We start from the raw sequence: 22135 nt of genomic DNA on the forward strand, positions 1-22135 counted from the left end.
GAGACACATTTTAAAAAATACCATAATGTGTGCTGCTGCAGGATCTCTAAACAATTGGTATTTTAAATACAATAACTAAATTTTAGAAGCTACAAATAAGAAATCGCAAATGAAACAAATACTGTATCTAATCAGATAAGCAATGGCACAAACAATCTGTCCTTCACATTCTTAGAAATTGTCATCAATGACCTTAGCTAGCTTGAAAAAAAAAATCTAGAATCAAAACAAAACACAGACATTCCAACAGCTACTTAAGGTAAGTACTTAAGGTATTAAGGTAAATACATATAGAACAATTTCCTTTAACCTCAAAAGCTCTTTCAAGCACAGCTAAACATTAGGGATTAGCTAATTAATTAATTAGCAAAAAGTCTTTATACTTAACAGATGACCACGAGCACTCACTTTAGTGGCTCACAGATATGTTCAAACATGATCTCTCCTGTTCTGTGCATGTGTGTGTAGAATTCCCTGTACACACTTTTGTTTTATATGGCAATTTTGTTGCACAGATAAACCACATATATTATATTGTCAAATGATCATTGTAGCCCTAGTTCACAGCAAGAAGTCACTGACGTCATATCCCGCTTTCTCTGGTTTGCGACCCACCAAAAACAGCTAGATAAGAAATGTGAGACTATTGTGCAATCAGTACAATGTGTCCGTAATTATGTAAAACTGTCAAAATAAATACAATTATATTCAAGAAGTGGAACAGCAATAACAACCTGTGAGAAGAACCACACCAACTGCTAAAAAAAAAAAAAAAAAAAAAATCTTACTTCCCTGTTAATGCTGCGAGTTTGTTTGCTAGGCAGTAATGTGCAAACTGTAAAGAAGCTGACAAACTGTGCTGCATTAGGAGCTCTTAATATCTGTGCGATCTCATTTCTGTGAGACTACAGCAGAGCTCACTAGCATGTCTATCAAACAGGACAGTCCTCTGGAATACAGTAGTGTTGATTATATGGACTGATCTACTGAACTGACATTGTATTGTCTCTCATGAGTACATAATGTGCCCTGTTCTGCATTTAGCCACTCAGAAAGAAACACTTTAATGTGGTCACACAATGCATTTCCAAGGCAGAATGTGGTCAATAGGTTTTTTTTTCCCCAATGATATGTGGTGACACTGAAACTACCAGAGGAATCTAATCTTTAATTGGAATAAATTTATCTAAGATCGTCCACATGTTAAAGACAAACATCAATTCCAATGTTATATTTCTCTCATATTTGGTGACAGCTTAAGGTATTTTTTAACCCCAACTTTATGAACGAGAGCCAGTCTTTCTGTATAGCTGTACAGCACCAAGACCCCTACCTTTGAACTGCTGGAGAATTATGTGCAATAAATCAACCCTAAATTAGGCGAGAAACATAACATGATGCCACCACACAAGGTACTTGATTTATTTTTAAAAATTCAAAATCAACTATCACACATACACACACACACAGACACACACAGACACAGACACAGACACACACAGACACAGACACACACAGACAGACACACACACACACACACACACACAAAGAGTACACACATAAAAGGAGTAATCTGGATTTCAAGTACATTACTAATGCTGTCTATCCCTGTTTATAAAACAGAAATAATTACTATATACATATATGTTAAACCATAACATGATGCTTAAGTGGAATTTATTTACAAGTAGTCTGAAAAATGATCTTTACAAATACAAATATAAAAATTGGGATTGTCCCGTTTTACAGAGAAGCACATTATGTTTTTCTGAATACCAATTTTTAACAAATTTTCTTGTAATTTTCTTCACACAGATCTTCATTCCTCCCCGTCACAACGAATCCACAGGAGAAAGCAGTGTGTTGAGTGTTCATTAAACAAAATCTGATACGCATATCCACCGAAGGTTCAGAACTCATTACAACAGATTGCCCCATCAAGACCAACCATAAAGTGCTTAGTGTAAAATGTTTATGGAAACTGGGAGCGTGGAACACAAGAACATTTGGATTATCACCTGGATGTTTTGTGTATCACTAATGCTGCTCATGTTCAATGTATATAAAGTCTTATGTGTCTAAATTTCCCTGAATGTTGTGTGTGTGTTAGTAACTTGTGCACTCTCACTTCAAAAGCAGCTGTTTGGAGAGAGATATTCCTTAAACACCAGAGATAACTTTTACCGCTTTTATTTAGCAACAATGAATCTTGCTGACTGCTGGCAGTTGTGCTGATTTATCTGCTCTGAAAACAGGGCCGAAAAAGTCCTTTACATCTTTTGCTTTCATTTCTCTGTAATCTGAGCCATGTCTTATTTAAAGTGACGATCTTAGGAACCAAACACATGGTGGAACTAAATGCTGGAAGTAGACAAGCCTTTATCCACTTCGACTTTATCCACTTTACTTGCTATACTGTCATTCTAGACATGAATGATTTACAATTCCAAAAATGAATACGATCTCAGATTAGTTAAGGCTCGTCGTCCTGTCACATTGCATCACGTCACCAGGATCACAGCTACACAAGGAAATGGCCTGCTGTTTTTTCACATAATAACATGAACGCAGGGTTAAACAAGTAATGTTCTGAAGAAATGAACAAGGCCCAAGAATTCAAAATGCTGAACTTATCGCCATTTTTTTTTTTTTTTACAAGACAAAATGTTCAAATATCTGAAAAACAGCCACCATTGTCTAATAATAATAATAATAATAATAATAATTACAACCCACACCATTGTAGCGTCCTTTTACATATTATTATCTTTTTTTAATCAAACAAAGGAGCCATTTGACCTCTCCTTATTTCTGACACTCTATTTCCTTTAAGACGCTCTCCTTCACATGGCCTATTACGTCTCCAGTCCCAGTTTCCGAAAGCCTCACTCCCACACACGCATACACACACACACACTTTCTTTCTCAGTGGCTCTGGACACAAACTCATGGTGTATTTATAGAGAAGAGAGGATGTTAATTACAGGGCCTGAGCAAAACCAGAACACAATGTTTTATATATATATGTTTGTGTGTGTGTGTATCTGTGTGTGTGTGTGTGTGTGTGAGAGAGAGAGAGAGAGAGAGAGTTGCAAAACAGAGCAACAGCTCACTGGCAACTATCACTATCTTGGCAATGTGTCTTTATTCTACCATGACAGACACTTTGTTTCAAAGAAGGACAGTGACAGTAGAACAATGGGTAAAAAGTGTGTGTGTGTGTGTGTGTGTGTGTGTGTGTGTGTGTGTGTGTGCGCAACCATCCTTGCTCTCTTTAGATTCTCACTCCATGTCTTTTGTTCAGCCATTTCATTTGGCAAGGAAGTGTTTCCCTCTCTCTCTCTCTCACACACACACACACACCCACACACACACACACACACACACACAAACACACACAAACACCTCATCCCATAAGAGACTGTGAATTCCCAAGCGTAACACTCGTTTCCCATCAGGCTCTGCTGCTTGTACCCGTAACAGCCAAACAAGGGAGAGAAAAGGAGAAACATCAATGTGCCTGGTTCATGGAGAAGGCATTAGAGCAGCAATCGTGACAGCCATCACAATAGAAACTGGAGAATGTGGGATGTTTACGTGCAAATGCATAGTCATATATTCACTTACTCAGTGTATCCAAACTGTAAGCTGTGTACCCAATAACAGTCATGGCTTAGTACTCAAAGTCTGAGAGGATTAGCACATAGAACATACTATTAATTGAGTAAAATTTAAATAGTAACAGTTTTGAACTCTAAATACAGTGATAGATTGTGTTCACTGGTACGCAACATCAGCTAGCTAACTTATACAAAAGTTTGTTGTGCTCCATGTATTTTTTTTTATTCTGTTTATTTACAGTTTTGAGATGGAGACAGAAGTGGCACTTCAGTCAAACACTCTTTTTAAAAAAAAAAAAAAAAAAAAAAAAAAAAAAAAATTATTGGTAGCTATACTGGCGCTGTATGCTATCTGCTACGACCTCCTCTTCATCTATTCCGCATCCAAAAAGCATCCAGTGCTATTTGCTATAGCAAATAGAAACTTTTTACAATATTACATTTGTTTATATTTCTTAGTGTGAACTAGAGGCTTGCATTACCAAAGCCAAGCGCCTGCAGTACGAGACTAACTTTGAAGGTTGTGACTGGGAGCAGGTGGTCGAGGAGCCAGTGCAAACGGGAATGAGTACTGTAGATAAGCAAGTAAATTTACATTTAAAATACGCTCTCTTTCTCTCTCAGTCTCATAACTGACACTTTTTGATGTTAAATGACTCTGTAAATATTTAGTCTCCTACAAGACTTGTTACTCCAGCAACCAATCAGAGCTCAGTCAAGTCTACACTGGCACACTCGCTGTCCTTGTATAACATACCCAAATTACACCCTGGGAGACATCCACATCTGTGTAAATAAACTACTACAAGATCAACACAAAATGTTCAAAGTAGCTAAAGGCAGATCTGACATCGATAAATTTATTCAATACAGCACTGTCATGGCCACAGTACAAAAACGTCAGTATTGTGCAAGAACAGTGACTTGGGGGAAGAAAAAAAAAATCAGTCAAGTGTGAATACATTAGACAGTTAGGTACACTAGAAAATAATCCTGAATGGTAAGGGGGTGTATGAGAAAGTTATGACTCATTATTTTCCCTTCCCAAAATGACCCAACCCAATACTTTTCGATATGTAGCCTAACAGGGGAAGTAGCAGGAATATACGAAGTAAACCGAAAGGGAAAACAATTACATTACACACGTAAAACGGCTACGTTTACACCACAATGATGTAGTCAAAAACTGAAAAGTTTTTGTCTTGCGTTTTCAAAAAGTTTCATGTATACACGATAACGGCCAAAAACGCTGTATTACGTATGCCAGGCCAGTAGTTGGCACTGTCATCTTGTTAGTTGGTTGAAGTATTGGTGAAGTAAATCCACACTTTGCTGAAGAAGCGTTAGCAAACTCTTGAGCAGCAACAACACTACCATGCACTTCGCCATTGTTGCGTATGTTTGTTCGCGCTTGCCTTTACAATAGACACGCACTGCGCATGTCTACATACCTGACACGTACTACACACGTGCATGACGTCACCGTTTTCAAACGTTCCCGTATTGGGTGTTTACATGGAGACGATAACGGCGGCGTTTTCAAAAACTTGCACTTTGAAACCCGTTTTCAAAAGTATGCATTTTCAGTCCCCAAAACGTTTGTTGTCGTTGTCGTGTAAACAAACAGGCAAAATGCATAAAAAGTTTCCCATTTTTGGCTGAAAACGTTGTCGTGTAAACGGCCCCTGAGTCCTACATGACATGCTCAAGATAAGAGAAGGAGACTGTGGTCTATGTCAGTCTGTTTAACTGAGAACAGTGTGAAAACCTCACACATGATGTCACCACATTGCAAAGCTTCTCCTGAAATCCGTCTTAAGAATGCTAATTTGGGAAAGACTCGTCAGCGCCACTTCTATTTTAACACCGTATCAAGGCTCTGAGTTTTTCACTTCATGTGTGTGTGTGTGTGTGTGTGTGTGTGTGTGTGTGTGTGTGTAGATTTGGGTGTGTGTTAGTTGAGACACACAGCACACACAGCAGATGCAGGGCTGTCTTAAGTTACACTGGAGAGAATTAAATAACAAAAAATACTTTATAAGCATGATACAGAGAGAGAGAGAGAGAGAGAGAGAGTAATAAAGTTTGTGTAAAATGTGAGTGAGAGACAAAGAGAGTGGGCAGCAGACCACCTGTCACCCATACAAAACACACACACACACACACACACACACACACACACACACACACACACCTACTTCACTGTAAGATTAGTTAGAGCTGATTAGCAAGTAGGATAAACAACTCCCTCATGCCCATAAATAGGCACAGACACACACCTGGGAGTGCCTGTGCTTGGATACTAATCACATACGACCTAACCCAATCATTACAGACACACACACACACACACACACACACACACACACACACACACACACACACACAGCTCTGATTCCACCCTCCTGCCTTAGTCAGTCAGTCAGTGCGCGTGTGTTTTAAATTTTAAGTTAAAGTCAAACTTTAATGCGCTACATTTACTCTTCCACCTGCATCCAGAGAGACGCAATCATGCAATCTGACACTGTGTGTACGTGTTTGTGTGTGCAGTCCAGATTCACAGACGGGATGCGTCATGCACCGAGTCACTGGTTTGAAGAGTGAGGGGAGGGGCAGGGAGGCGACGGGAGTGAATGAGTAACAGGACCATGACAATGCCAGAGAATGCATGAAAAAGGGCTCCGAAATGAGAGCGAAAAGAAGAAAAGGAGAAAGACAAAGGCGTGAAAGAACAAAAACACGGGCCAGCATGACTCGACTGAACTGTTAGTCCATCACTGAGGCCCAAGAGGTGCGAGACTGGGGCTATACGGAGAAAGATGCTCCACTGTTCTGAGAAGCAAGCAGGACTTACGGTTATGTTTACACAAGAGAAAGCACTTTCTCATCCTCAGCAGTTCTGCTCAGTTCTCTTAACCCACTTCAGTTTATCATTTTAGTCTTTACAACCAAAATGTCAAGTAAACCTGTGCATGTCCTTAAAGATATTTGCACGATTTAGGAGGCAAATAATGACACTGATCACGTCATGACTTTATCACTTATTCTCCTTTAAACGGTTGTAAATTAAGTAAGGAATGAAACACAATGAGGCGACAGGGGGGTGTGATGCTTCTCAAAGGTCCATTACTACCCTAATGTTGACTATTTTCCTATAACACCACGTCCAGAAGTGTTTTATTCCTCTTACACCATGGCAATTTGCCAATGCCAACAATTTTTTATTTAATAAAGAATAACGAGTTATACTTTTTGTCCATTTATAGCTACGATTAACATTGTGGGACATTGATGAAACAAGTTAGCTCCTCTTATCACTTACGTTATAGCAGCTATAAGTGCATAAAACAAAACAATAACCAAAAAATAAAACATGCAGCTTGTCATGTTACTGAAAAACCACAAAGCTGCCCTGAAGACTTTCCAGCTGAGAAACTTGGGAAAAATTACAGCTTTGTGTCTGACTGTTACAAAGTGCTGAGACTGGAGACTCCTTCCAAAAATGTTATATAAATGTCTCCTCACAGTAAACTTCACCATATCAATCATTACACATAGTGTTTGATCTATAAATGGGGGGCAACTGTCATATAAGTGAAGACCCAGTTGTACATACTACTGTCTGAGTCGTGCTGTTACACAAAATTAATCAACACCTTCTGACCAATCAGAATGGAGAATCCAACAGCGCTGTGATATAATGGCATTTATTGACTCCTGCATTAAATCACAAGGTTCTAACTCACATGTATTAGGTGAGTATTTAGTTGCATACTGTGGTGTCTTATTTTTAGTTTAAATAAATATACATTTGGAAGTTATATATAAAAGAAAAGTTAGATAGAAGAAAAGCTTTCTGTCAGACAATACAGTTCTCACAAAGCAAACTGGATATATGACATTAATATGGCTGTTTAGCATACACGTTTATAATAGGACTTGCAGTCAAACTCACTTGAGAGGAATCACATCTGTGGGTTTCTGTCTTTCTCTGGATCACCAAAATAAATTTCCCAGGAGCCCTCTTCATGTCTGGGAGTGTCCAGTGCCATGTGTCTGAAGCGCTGCTGTTAACAGCACCAGCCTGTCCTGCAGAAATGTGTGTATTTCATGCCGTTGCGTGCCAGCTGAGAAATCCCGCAGCAGACACCATAAGGCAGCGTCCTGCACAACCCCCAGACACTCAATGAACAGAGGCCCTACAATCGTGTGTGTGCGTGTGTGTACAGTACTCCAGCACTCAGACTACAGTGTATTCTTTGTCTTCAATGTCAAAGAGATCATATAAATGTTTAAGAGGCCCTTCTTTCACATCAGACTCAGTCTAAATGTGTCTTTTTTCCCCTGGTGATTTCCCTATTAACAGCCAAAAAAAAAAAAAAAAAGAAATCATATGTAGCAGATTCCTACAATGACAAAGTGCATCCCCTCACTTCCTGTCACCACCTATGCAAAATCTTCCGGACGGCATGCAAAAACAGAGCTAGAGAGCGGAGAATGATTACTGCATGTGCAACACCTCCCCACACACTGAAAGGCTAGCTAAACCATTAGCTTTGATTCACTAACACACAAAACATGGCATAACTGGTGTGATTAGTCTAAACTGGCCAGCTCCACCATGGCTAAGGATCAACAAAGAACAGCCGCAGGACTCACTGTGCTTTTGAGTAAGCCAGGCCTGGCAAGAGACCTACAGTCAACGGAACAGCAAACACAAGCAAAGCACAAACAGGTTCATCCGGAACGGTTCATCTCTCACGAGACTCAATGTTATACTATGTACTTTATACCACAGTGATGTCGATACTCTAATCTGATTGGTCAGAAAGCACTGAATCATTTTCACCGCAGCTCTGACAGTAGTGCCGGCTGTAAATCAAATCAAATCATAGGATTATATTAATGCGTTGAGTCTAATATGTTATCATTTCTATAGTAACAACTCATTCACAGGGAGTTGTATATAATCTAAAGCTAATGATAGATGGATAATTGGAGTAAAGAAAAGTGTATAATCATTGATATGGTGAGATATTGACAAGCTGTGTTTGTTTTGTCTTACTAGCTTCAAGGGAGAGAAAACAGAGAGGCTGCTATAATGCAAGTGATAACAGGAATTACCTTGTTTCCCAGAAGTTCCACTGCATTAAAGGTAACTATAAATAGTTAAAAGTATGATGTTCAATCATGAACTGAAAAAAAAAAATAATAATCCTTGGAAAAATCACTAAACCCTGTTGTGGATTATTTTCCTATAACAGCACTCTCCAATGTGTTTTCTTCCATATGTAACAGAGTCATTGTGACATTAAACTTGACACAATCTGATACTCATTAGAATCCATACATTCATCCAGACAACAGGTCCTCCTCTATGAAACTGCTACTCCACCCCCAAAGTAGTATGACAAACTGGTTGATTATATTTTGTGAAACTGCATTTTCAATTTGGCATTCATTTGATATGTTTCACCAAAAAAAAAATTTTAAATAAGTATCATATTATTAGTATTGTCAATATTATAAGTATTACTGATTGTACAACTGCAAAAAGCAATACGTATTACTATTATACAACTGCAAAAAACAAAGCAAAAAAAAAAAATCACGCCCTAACTCAAAGATCGTTTTTACAAACTTGGAGTAAAGTATTTAAATTATTAGTCATTCAAAGCTCTAAATACCCCATCTCTCTGAATAACACTATCGTTCGGGTTGTTTCTAGAAAGGTTAAGCAGATTTAATCACACGCAAGTGTGCATGTGGTTGGAGGATGCATCCTGTTACCATAACAACCAAATCACGAGCATCAAAACAAGAGAGACGCTATGAAACAGATATCTTCTCCCCTACTCTGTACAGCCCACTTGATTTTTCAGTTCACTTAAAAAAAAAAAAAACAATGACCTCTGTGAAGTGGTGATAACGGTGGAAAAGTTGCTATTTTGAGCAGAATAAATTTGCCTGCGATAAATGAGAACCAGATGGGCTTGAAGAACAAGATTCTTGAGCGTGAACGCCACATCACAGCTCAACATTCCAATCATAAAAACAGGTCCAGTGCTCGTCATGTTTTAATTAAGTGCTGATATGAAACTTGGAAAAGACTCAGAGAGTGTTTAATATCAAAACAATGCAGCACGCCGCACTGCCTTTCTGAAAAACAGACCAGAGCTGAGCAACTTTCACTGCTGTAATCCTTTAGCACTACCCCAGATAATCTATGCCAAAGGTCTGGTGTGGCCCTACATCCGTCCACACACTCATCACTCGCACATCCATCCACACACACACATACACACACGCACACACACCACCCCCAACCCTGCATGCCCTGTAGCTTCTCTAATGTCTAATGGGAGGTGCTGAGTGCACCATCTGGGCACACCAGAGTCAAGGCAGCAGGAGAAGAAAGGGCTTTTAGTTACATAAGAGAGCAGGCCAGCATTTATTATTCACAGCCATCAGGAAACTGGAATATTCACCCTCTAAAGATGCTAATACTGCTGTTATTCTGAAAGACTACGTCTAGGCTGAAGGTGTTGCTGGATTCAAAGAGCATTACACAAACACAGTAATCACAACTGCAAACCATGACAAGCCTTCAGAGAATCTTTTAAAGGTCCCATAAGGTCCTACTTTGTTTTTGTATGTTTTTGTATCTTTTTTCCCCACTTCATGGCTTTGTGTACAAAAAAGTCATAATTCTTTCTCCCATGACCTTTTTCTAACCTGTCTTTATGCTTCAGAATTAAACAGGCTGTTTTTGTTACTGTGCCTTTAAGACTGCTAAATGTAAATGAGCTCCATTCAGATTAGATGGTCACCTCACACCACGCCCCCATCTGTGCTGCGCCTAGAACTTTAGGAAACTGTGAGAGATAAAAAGTATATATGTTAAAACAATTTTAAACACAAATGAATGTCAATGACTCAGCTATAGAATTAGCAGATAGATTAACATGGCGGAAGCTAGCTAGTGTTAGCTCATCGAGAGTGGGCAATACTTCGTTAAATGAACCTTCCTCATAATCAGTGTTTATAATCATGAACAGGTAAAATATTAGATGAAAATAATACTATGTATGGGTTATGGCTCTGTTCTGGGGGCTAGGATTGACGGAATTTTCCCATATTTTTTATTCTGTGTGTATAAGACAGTTCCATTTAGCACAAACCTTATTCACTATGACTAAACAATCACCTAAAACTGAAGATAGAAGAAATATCTTTAATAAGCAACATTTATACGACAGCGCTGTTGAATTCTCAGTCCTGACTGATCAGAAAGATGAATTCTTCTATAACAGTATGACTTGGTCAGTAGTTCTGGCTGCCAGGCAAATCACAGAATATAACCGCTATAGATGTGATACAGTATCACATCTATAGTAACAGCTTATACAGGGACGTGCAAAATTATTCATATGGTGATGTTTCTGTAACTAACTGTTTATTTAGGATGTTTGGAAGGAGTCTCCAGTATCAGCACTTTATAGCAGTCAGAGTTATAGTATCTATAGTAAAGTTATAGTATCTATAGTAGCTATAAATCTATAACTTTAGATTTTCAGACACCAAAGTCTTCAAGACAGAGGGCACTGCTATAACATGATAAACTGTACATTTTTATTATTATTACTATTAAAAAGAGAGGCTGGTGAGGGAATGTCATTTATAGCTCCTATAACATAGGTGATAACAGCAACCAATTTGTTTTGTGGGCATTCCACAACATTAAAAGTAAATATAAATGAACAAAAAATAAAGACTTCTTGCTCTTTAATAAATATAATCTGTTAATGCTGGCAAACTTCTGCGGTGTAAGATGAATAAATCACTTTTGGACGTGCCGTTATTGGATAATAGTCAACTATGTGATGGTAACTGCATCACACCACCCAGTCACTGATTGTTTTCCTATAATAGCATGCACAGACATGTCTTATTCTGTACATCCTGCATATGTAAAAAAGATATATAAATCATACTAGGACCCGACATCCCAGGGACTCCATCATCGACCGCTTGCCTCCCCTAACCACACCCAAGTATATTTCTGAGATATGAGAAACATTAAGGCCGATTATATCAATAAATCAATTGGGGCCCAGCCCTAATTTCCAGTAAAGCATGACACAGGGCCATTATCTTTCACCTAATCATGTAATACTGAAGCGTCAATGTGCTGCCACTCAGTCTCTGCTCATGTGATGAATATTTTTAGGCTCTATGAGAGTTAATATATGCATGACCTGATAACCACAATCACGTTCACCTTCTTGTATACTTCTGATGGATTGTTTTAAACATTCAAGAAAAATTATACGTACAGTAAATTATCTTACTGCACGGCCTAGCAATACTGCTTTTTAGCAAGCTAGCAAAGTATTTATTAACCAGTTATGTTCTTTTACCTAGTTAGCAGCCAAACTCACGCAAAATTGAGGAGGGCTATATTACATATAAGTGACTAAAACAGCCAGCCTTATCCAGTTATATTTCCTGAAAAACATATCATTCATAATTGAATTCATATCACCCACTAGTTCTCAAACAACAAACAGCTGAACTTGAAATACCTCTTGAGCGGCATGTAGGTGTATGATAAATGCCAAAAGTAACCAGTGAAAAAAAAAAAAAAAAAAAAAAAAAACCACACCCTGCCTGGTTAACCCACATCACCATGGAAATAACCTGCAGTAAATAAATAACTGAGCCTCCGTTACCAGTAGAGTATCAGGTTTTGAAGGAACTGAAAGTTGTCTTAGGTTATTCACCTTTTACAGTTCACATTTATAGAGGAAGTAAGATCTGGCATTTGGGAATTGTTATTTTTAATCCATTTGAAGACCAGTTTCACTGATGTACAACATGACAAGTTCATCTGTTTACATGCTGTTAGGCGATTAGATTGGAACCTTCAACATACTATCCTACAATGTCCTTCAGGGGTTGACAAGTTGCCGGGGAACCCGGGACAAGCTGATTACTTGTCTGGGCTATTCATTAACCAGAGAAAGGAAAAACCCTATTCTCTTTTGATTGTTTTCATTTGGTATGCATGTTTACTGTGCTTCATGGTGGTGAAAGTACTACAATACTGTACCTACAGTGCAAGCTACTCGTCCTGCTGCACTACGATACAATCTGGCTGATGCCAGAGTGTTTTTTTTTTTTTTTTAAACAAGGGGGATTAATTAGCTTGCACAGCTGACAGTCTTTTCAGAATAAGGAACACACATGCATGTGGAAATACTGACAAAACCGAGCAAGATCAAGTGTGGCGCAAAGCTGTCATATCTCTCCCGCTTAGTGCATGCCGACACCTCATGCTTAAACAAATCAAGAGAAAATGAAGATGCTGTTACACATGACACAAGGACAGAACACATCACCAAAATGCTCACCAACAACATGCTGATTTTTTGTCGAGGGCACGAACAGATTAGATATATTTTAAGAAGAGTAATGACCGGCTACACAGTGTTGTTTGTTCCCTGGTTATTCATATACTCTGCCTGTATTAATGTACTTCAAGTACTAGTGTACAATTTAACTAACTAGTGTACGATTGTAAAAAGTAACAGATCCCTGGGTCACGTAATGTGAACGGCTCAGAAAAAAAAAAACTGATGCACCCTGGTTTATGTCACTGACAGGAGGATTACTCTATCAGCATTACCCTAAATATATAGCAAGTCTTTATTTCGAAACTGGAACTTATTTTGCATACCATCTGTTATGCTTTGACACAGGAGAAAGAGAGAGAGAGAGAGAGTTAGAAGGGAGCATGACTATGTAACGAAAAAAAAAAATGCAGAAGCTGAAGGGGGAGAGCCCACATCCGGTGAAGTGTAAAGGAAATGCAACTGTGAGGGGAAGCAGCAGAAACACACTGCGCAACTCTGCGTGTCAAACACACATACCTCTATAAACTCACCCACTGCTAGTGCAGCCACAGACAGCTGACACTTTGCATGTATGTGTACTTGAGTTTTACATGCATGGTAAAGGAACACACACAGTGACACACTGCAGGGAAAAACAAAACAAAAAAAAAAACCCACACACATTGTAACTCGAGGTAGAGTAGGCTAAAAACTACATCATGGAGAATTTTTTTGTTTGTTTCTTCTGGTTCCAAACAAAGCACCCACTCATTTTCAAAATAAGTTTTTATCTGATCAAGCTGACATGATTCTATATTAAAGCAGGAAAAATAAATTAGTTAGCATGAAAAAGGTGGCTAAAGGGTCAAACAAGTTCTCTCTGGCCCCAACACATGGACACAGTTTTCCATTACAATTATATAGAATGTGTAATAAAGGGAAACGTAATGAATACTTTCCTACCAGCAAAACCTACTGAAAAGTTAAGCTACATACACTGACTGATCACTTTATTAGGAATACCTGTACACCCGCCCTCCAATCATCCAATCACGTGGCAGCAGCATAATGCATTAAATCGTGCAGATACAGTGGGCAGAGGCTCACCGAAACTGGCTAACTGAAGATTGGAAAAAGACCAGGCAAGGTCTCTCCCATGTATCCTGTTTTGGTGAGCCTGTGCCCACTGTAGCATCAGATTCCTCTTCTTGGCTGATAGGAGTGGAACCCAATGTGGTCTTCTGCTGTTGTAGCCTAACTGCCTCAAGGTTTGACAAGTTGTGCATTTTGGGCTGCTTTTCTGCTCAACATGATTGTAAAAAGTGGTTAGTTACTGTAGCCTTCCTGTCAGCTCGAACCAGTCTGGTCATTTTCCTTTGACCTCGTCAACTCTCACCAACAAGGTGTTTCCATCCACAGAACTGTCACCCAGTGGATGTTTTTTGTTTTTAAACACCATTCTGTGTAAAATCCAGAGAATGTTTTGTGAAATTCCCATTAGATCAGCAGTTTCTCAAATCTGACACCATCAACCATGCCATGGCCAAAATCACTGAGATCATATTTTTCCTCATAGTGTTGTTTGATGTGAACATTACCAGAAGCTCTTGACCTGTATCCGCACGAGTTTATGCACTGCACTGCTGCCACGTGATTAGCTGACTGGAACTAAATTAATGTGCAGGTGCACAGGTGTTCCTATTTTAGTGGACAGTGAGAATATAGATGATACTCTTTCACTCTGGTGTGTGTGTGTGTGTGTGTGTGTGTGTGTAGGTGAAATTAGAGTAGGACCAGCAAGCAAAATGCATACTCATATCCAAACCACTTAAAAAAAAATGTGTTTTGGAAAAACAGTGAGGAAGAATAAGTACTAAAAAGCAGAGACAGATCTTTATCACAGTTCCGTTTTAAATGAGACGACCACCTCAGTCCCACGTTTAGCATAAAACATGACTTTTTAAAATATATATTATTCATTTAACAGTAGTTATAATCGACATTTTACTTTTTTGATTCTGCAGCTCATTCTCAAATTGTGTGCACTACATAGAGTGGACATGACAAAACCCAAGCTAGTGTATTGACATTTTTAATATTAAAACCAATCGCTGTAATGTAATAGCCTCCTACTCAATGTTGGATCCTACTACTTGTACATTTGAGGGTGAGGCCATTGCCATGAAGTGGAGAGAGGACGTGATTAGCTTGTGCTGCCTGTTCCTCTAGGATTTCTGATGCCATGTCCTGGCATATATTTAAATTATTATTTGTGTGAGGTTGTGTTGTGTTTTTGTGAGAATCTGGCTCCATGATAAATCTAACTGATGATCCCCCGTCTTAAACATTAATGAGCATCTTGGTTAAACAACTGTGGTCAGTATTTCTAAATGTGGCTTTTCAAAAGTCCAGCATCTGTATTAAAACGCTCATAAAATCTCATGCTGTAAAAGGACATCTTAACAGGACATGGCATCAGAAATCCTAGAGGAACATGCAGCACAAGCTAACCCCGTCTTCTCTCCACATCACGGCAAAGGCCTCAGCCTCAAACGTACACGCAGTTTGACATTTCAAAGCCTGATGTGAATTTAATGCTTTAAGTCTCAGCTTAATGTTCCACCTCAGGCTTAGTGTGTGTGCCGTGCTTGCAAGTTAAAAGGCTATAAAAATGGAAAAAGTCGTCTTTTACAGCAGAACGTTCTGGTGTGCCCACATTATGAACACTACCACAACAGAGACGCACTAATATGAAAACTGTAGACTGAGCGTAAGGTCACTGCTGTGTGCTTGGCTCGAGCTTGCCTTACTTCTAAAAACTACTTCCAACCAAAAAAAAAAAATGTCTCTGAAGCGATTTTTAGTCTTCCATCTCACAAGAGTATCACAAAATAGAAACCATTTCATCCCACACCAGCCCTGAGAGATGTGTGAAATGTAATCCCAGCCATCTTGCTGTGTTTTCACTTTTTTCCTTCTTTTTTTAACGTGTGCACACAACCAAAGCATAACCTCCACAGAGATCTATTCAAATCCCCGATTCCCACTTTCTATACACTGTGAACTCCTTGTTTTAAGTGAACTATGTTGTAATTAAAAGAGCAGCACAGCGGTACAGCAGGTAGCGTGTTCCAGCCTCACAGCTCCAGGGTCCTTAGTCTGAGCCTGAGCACGGGTTACTGCCTGTGTGGATTTCCTCTGTGTCAAAGAGGGTCTCCTCCAGGTTCTCTGTTTCCTCCCACCTCTCAAAAACATTCCAGAAAACAGCTTTTAATCTGTGCTAATGGCTTTCACTCTGAGCTAAATTGCTCACAGGTATGAATGAGTTGCGTGAGTGTGTGTGAGTGTGCTGGACTGGAGCTCCATCCTGGATATATGCCTTGTGCTCAGGGTTTCTGGCATAGGCTCCAAATCCACCACAACCCTGACCAGCCCACTAAAGATGACACTGTTACTGTATGGACATTAGTTTTCTTCATAAAAACTTCACACTGCTGCTCTTTTTTTTTTTTTTGTCCGCACCAGAAATTCAGAACAGAACTTTGTCGCAAGTGGTGTGTAAGGCTGGTTGTAAGCCTGCTAATGATATGCAGACATGTCGCTTACAGAGCAGAAGTAAGCTGCTCTGCATAAAAGCATTTGCAAATGAATGAACCAGTGTTAATAACAATAATAATAATAAGAAGAAGAAGAAGAATACGTTTTCAAGCCTGTATCTGTCAGTGTGTATGGTCTGCTCAGCATTATACATTACACAGCACAATACATTATACACCTTAAACATCAAACCACTGTCATTCAGCACCGTTACCTGAAAAGATACCAGAGCAAAAAGAAACAGAACTTTTAAGTGGTGGCTCAGTTGTTAAGGCGGTGATCTACCATTGTTGGGTCCTTGAGCGAGACCCTTTAAAATGTCAGGGCAAGAAATACTAACTTGCTGAAAAATCACTACAGCACAGGCAATAATGACCAAAGAAAGTGAGAGGGATATATTAAAAGGAGAACACAAACGATACATGAGAGGGTCTTGCGGGGTAGAGACAGAGAAACAGAGAGAGAGAGAGAGAGAGAGAGAGTGTGCCTGAATGTGACTCTAGCTGAGGAGGGGGTAGTGAGAACATAACAATGGTAGCAGCCCACCAGTTCATTTCATTTAAACCCTTTTCCACCCTATCTAACCCTTCTCCCCCTGCCCTCCCCTCCGTCATCTGCTGCTGAGCTTAGCTGTGGTATTGCGAGTGTGTGCGAGTGTGTCACACACATTCTCTCTCTTGTTGTCATATTCTTCTTGTGAATGAGACACTCTGTCGAGCTGTATACTTGTGAACAAGGCGTGACCAGTGTATTGGATCCAGACAGGCACAAATGTTTATTGACCACCAGACACACACACACTATTTCAGTAGCTTCGTTTCTGTCTAATTCTCCACCTAGGCTAGTACTTATTGCTGCTGCAAGCAAAAATCAACAGTGGCTTTATTATTAATGTCCAACAGCAGCCAGGTCTTGGTCTGAGACCGCAAAGGTCTGTAGAGAGATTGAATCTTATGAACCCAAGCTTTGTTCTCCAGAAAAGCACACACATACACATACACATACATGTGAACCCCTGACCTTCCTGGGGGGAAGCTAGTCCATATTGCAGAGCAATCTTCGAGAGAGCGAGACAGACAGCAAGAGATAGAGAGAGGGGTGGGGGGGGGAGTGGTGTGTGTGCACGGTGTGTGTGCGCATGTGTGTATGTCAGTGCATGTGTACATGTTCAGTCCAAGAACAAAAACAGGGCCCCATCCTCCTTGCACCCATATGCTGCGAGACACGTGGGCCTGCAGGCTTCAGTGGGTCTGCACAAGGCTCTCAATTGTCACAGAGTCCATTAACTTAATCTCAGGACCTAGCCTTTAACTGCTCACTTTCACTAACTTTACAGTACTCGATCATAAGCCTCTGAGGAAAAGGCGAATGGACAAAGCCAGGTTGGACAGGCTTTTTCCAGTGTTTTCCAGCCCAGTCTTCACGAACGCCATAGATAATCCATATTTTTGCTCTCCCAGCTCCCAACACAGCTGAATCAGTGATCATTATTGCTCAGATCAGGTGTCTAGAGAGCTGTGAGAGCAAAAAATATGGACCTTGAGGAATGGACTGGAAAGCACTCCACCAAGGCATGTCTACTGGACAACAAACACTGCTCCTGTCTAATAATCACCTTCATAAAGCCAAGCAGAACCCAGTGATTACCTCCAAGCTGAGGGATCACACAGGTTTACATCAGGAGTCGTTAACTGAACATTATCTCACAGAGCATGAAGCCATGTGCATCTAAACTATAAGTATGAACAGAATAAGATAAGTATGAATGCTTTCACACACACAGAGTTTAGTCAGTTTGAATTGAAGCATGGTCTGTTTATCATTCTGGGAGTTTCGGGTGGATGAGTGTGAACACCACAATCACACTCAAATGTGGAGTAAAACAGCTGGTCCCAGATTGCCAGTGAGAGGTGACCTTGGTCTGTTTCTAAGCAAACTGTAGTGAATGAATTGCATTTTTTGATATACAAGGCAAAAAACAAAAACAAAAAAAAAAAACAGAGCAGGAGTGCTGCAGATGTATGACATATTCCTGATATCTGGGCAAAAAAAAAAAAAAAAAAGCATATTTGGGCACAAGGCAGGAACACATCTTGAATGAAATGCCAATCATAGCCAATTCACCTATCAGCACGTTTTCAGGAGGTGGGAGAAAACCAGAGAACCCTGAGAAAACCCACACAGACACGAGGATAAAATGCAAAGACGGTAATCTGAGCTCAGGAACCCTGGAGCTGTAAGGCGACAACACAGTGCTAACGTACATATAACGTTTCTTTACTATTTAGTCCATTTCCTCTGTGTTCATTTGATTTCTGTGATTTCTACAAGCACTTGCAGAAGATTTGTTTACATATTTCTGACCAATGAATGAAGTACTAGTGCAAATAGCCTACGTTTCCATCCACATGTCTTACCAAACATCCCTCAGTCATCCATTTCACTGTTCCTCAGACTAGGGAAAAGGATTAAGGTGCTTTCACACTTATTAAGTCACTGAAATATGTCAGGAATCCGAATTCTGATAAGTTTTATAGTGTTACATGGCTGCGAGTTTGATCCTAATGTGTCCTGAAGTGGCTTCCTGATCTTGATTGTGGGTGGCGTTGCTACAGCAACCTGGAAACCTCAGCACCAGTGTTTACGCTGTTTCTAGAGATACAAGAAAACTTACAGTTAAACATTTAACACGGCTGGACCTGAAACTAACGGTACCTGACAAGTTGAGCCTTGCCCATGCTTCATTGATTAGTCCATCTAGTCACTGTCTCAAGACAGTCTTGTCTGGGGGTGGGGAGAGAGAAAAAAAAACCCCCACAGGATCACACATTCCATAATGCTGCTTAGTCACGCTGTATCTCGAAAAAGGTGTGTGTGTATGTGTGTTTTAGGCTTTTACATCATATGCATAATTCAGAGCAAGGATTAGATTCAGACCTTCCATTAGGAGGAAGCACATGTGAGAAAGACTCACAGGAATAAACAAAAGCAGACACTAACTCATAACAGACCTGATAACTGAAACACAAGAGATGCACTTTACAGGTTTCATTTGAGATATGATGCTTTGATACTCTCCAACCCATACTACATCTTAATGTACTGAAGCAGGAAGAATTTACGCACTTGCATAAGCACTTCCTCTTTCAGCAGAGGCCTACGCACGTGAAGCAGATGGCTGTGTGTGCTCAGCATCATGCTGTGTGTCGGTTACAAGGCATCAAGCCCCATTTCAACAGTCTCCTGTATTTCAGTAGAAATACAGCTGTTGTCGTTCAGCGTTGACAGGGCGCACATGTGTGTCTGGAGATCGGACAACAGAAATAAAACAGGAGTTTATTAGGTTGCATTTACCTTATGGTCCTTGGTGGGCAGTTCTGATTTCCAGAGTCAGATGTGATTTTTTTTGTCCTTTCTGTTTACATATACGTAAGACCTGACCCACACTTGACTGATGCGTTTACATCATTCCCCTGATAAAAATGTGCAAGGCTGGAACCAACAACTTTTAACAAGTCGCATGACTGTGGTTGTAGAAAGGAAGAAGTAATTCTGTTGTTTGCACTGTGATCATCGTGGTCTTTAACCTCTTTGTATTTTGCCTTTAATTTTACGTAGGCACTGAAGTGAGGTCTGACTGCATCCTAGCTCTGCTACGGCCCGAGACATGTCCTCGTAGACGGCCCAGTTTCTGTAGCTACCCTGCAACTTTGCAGACTCCTCTACGCTCTGGACTACCCTCCATGTGTCCTTCACGTGTCTTTTCAAATAATGAATTCTGGCCTAGACTATCATTACATAGTAATGGCGATAAGTTTAGAATTAACAGGAAAATCAGATAGATGTGAGTCAAATGACCAGATACGTTCAAATGCCAAATGTTTCAGATTTAGATTTAGACCTCTTTTGCAATGTGGTCCATATCAGGTGTGAAAAAATCCAATCTGAGCTGTTTATATGTATGTGACAGGATGTATCAGGGAAAAAACAGTTGGAATTGGTTGGCAATGTAAATGAGGCCTTAGTGAGTCTAGTTTAAAGGGCTAGAGAGATGTGTCACTGTGCGCACTATAAAAAGTGCTAAATTAACTAAAACTTACAATTTTTATGTAAATCCAAATGGATTTGTCCACAATCAAGGATGTTTAAGGCTTACCCTGAGATTTCATCCACCACAACATGTCCACTGTGGATGGGCATTTCTGCTGTATACCGAGAAGATGGCTTATCTGGGAATAAAAGCCCTTCAACTGCTTCACAACCACAAAAAGGGAAGTGAGCTCAGTTCTATAGACTTTCAGCAAAGCAAAAGAACAAACCCAAACCCCAGTAAGTCCTGAGTACTGAGTCCTGAGTCCTGAATGTGGCCTGTACAAGAGCAGCAGCAGCACAGTTTAAACCTCCTTCAGGTCCTCATGATGTTGCTGCTGCACAAATCACTAAGCTTCTTATACAATCCAGCTCTCCTAGAAGCCACCAAAACAAGTCAGCTTGGCTTAGATACACTGGTTTAGCTGATGATATGGTTGGTAGTTTGAGTGAGTGAGTGAGTGAGTGTGAGAGAGACAGAGAGAGTGCAGGTGAAACAAAGGAAGTTAGCTAATTATTCTACGCGCTATTACATCCGCTTTGTCTCTTGATTTCTCTTCTTTTCGACTCTGTGCTATAGCGATGGAAACGGCTCACCTGCATGTGTGATGTCGGACAGGTCGTAGTTCCTGGCTGTGCGGGGAAACTCCTTGAGTTTGCGATTGGAAAGCACGAGCGCTCCGCTGGCCGCTGCCTCCTCCAGCGCTTTCTCCACGCTCCTGCTGGCCGCTAGTGTCGCCGGCAGCTGCGCGCCATCCCCAGCAGCCATGAACACAACACTAAACCCCTTTACTCTGGCCTGTTCACTTCGCTTACCGACCCTCCTAAATTCTCATTTCCTCAGGTCTGACTTCCAGCGTGCGACGAGCTTTCACGAACGTGTTCTTATCCGGAAGCGGTGTTATAATCCAGCGGCGGTGCGGCTCGGTAAAGTTAGCTGAAGAGGCGCTCGCGCGGACTTAACTGTCAATCTGGCGACCAAGGGAGGGAGCAGCGCGAGAAGGGAAGGGGCGTGGCCAGCGAAAGAGGAAGAGGAGCGTGCAAGGCATCTCAAACCACTCCATACGTCACACCAGAGTGCACTACATAGGATGTAGAAGCATTAATAAGTGATGTAGAGCACTTATATAGGGAGTGAGGAGCCATTTGGTATTCAGCCCAAATGATTCTCTCTATGAGAAACAGAAACGAACATGTGTGGCGTGGTCCAGCTCAGGGAGAGTACAGAGAAAACAAGATTAAAATAGACCATTAACATTAACTGTGTATAAAATAGACACAAACAACAAAACTACATTTAAAATAGACATTAACATTAACTATATTTGCAATGAACATTACCATTAAGTAGATTTAAAAGACACTAACAAGAAAACTACAAAAACTATAAAATAACATAAATTAAATTAACCATAAATTACATAAATAATTATT

General features: G+C 40.1%; 1 protein-coding gene across 2 annotated transcripts in view; it reads right to left on the bottom strand.

Annotated features, from left to right (window-relative positions):
• The window catches only part of lrch4 (leucine-rich repeats and calponin homology (CH) domain containing 4), a 35069-nt gene extending 13372 nt beyond the window's left edge, over window positions 1–21697 (bottom strand). The window contains exon 1 of one of the 2 annotated variants that reach the window (XM_026936639.3): window positions 21299–21696. In XM_026936639.3, the coding sequence (XP_026792440.1) occupies window positions 21299–21470 (172 nt within the window). In that variant the 5' untranslated portion in view covers window positions 21471–21696. Of the gene's footprint in view, window positions 1–21298 lie in introns of both variants that reach the window. The other variant, XM_026936637.3, reaches the window with a different exon arrangement.
• Window positions 21698–22135: the final 438 nt, after the last annotated feature.

The sequence above is a fragment of the Pangasianodon hypophthalmus genome, chromosome 4 (genome assembly GCF_027358585.1).
Source record: "Pangasianodon hypophthalmus isolate fPanHyp1 chromosome 4, fPanHyp1.pri, whole genome shotgun sequence".
Classification (NCBI taxonomy): Eukaryota; Metazoa; Chordata; class Actinopteri; order Siluriformes; family Pangasiidae; genus Pangasianodon; species Pangasianodon hypophthalmus.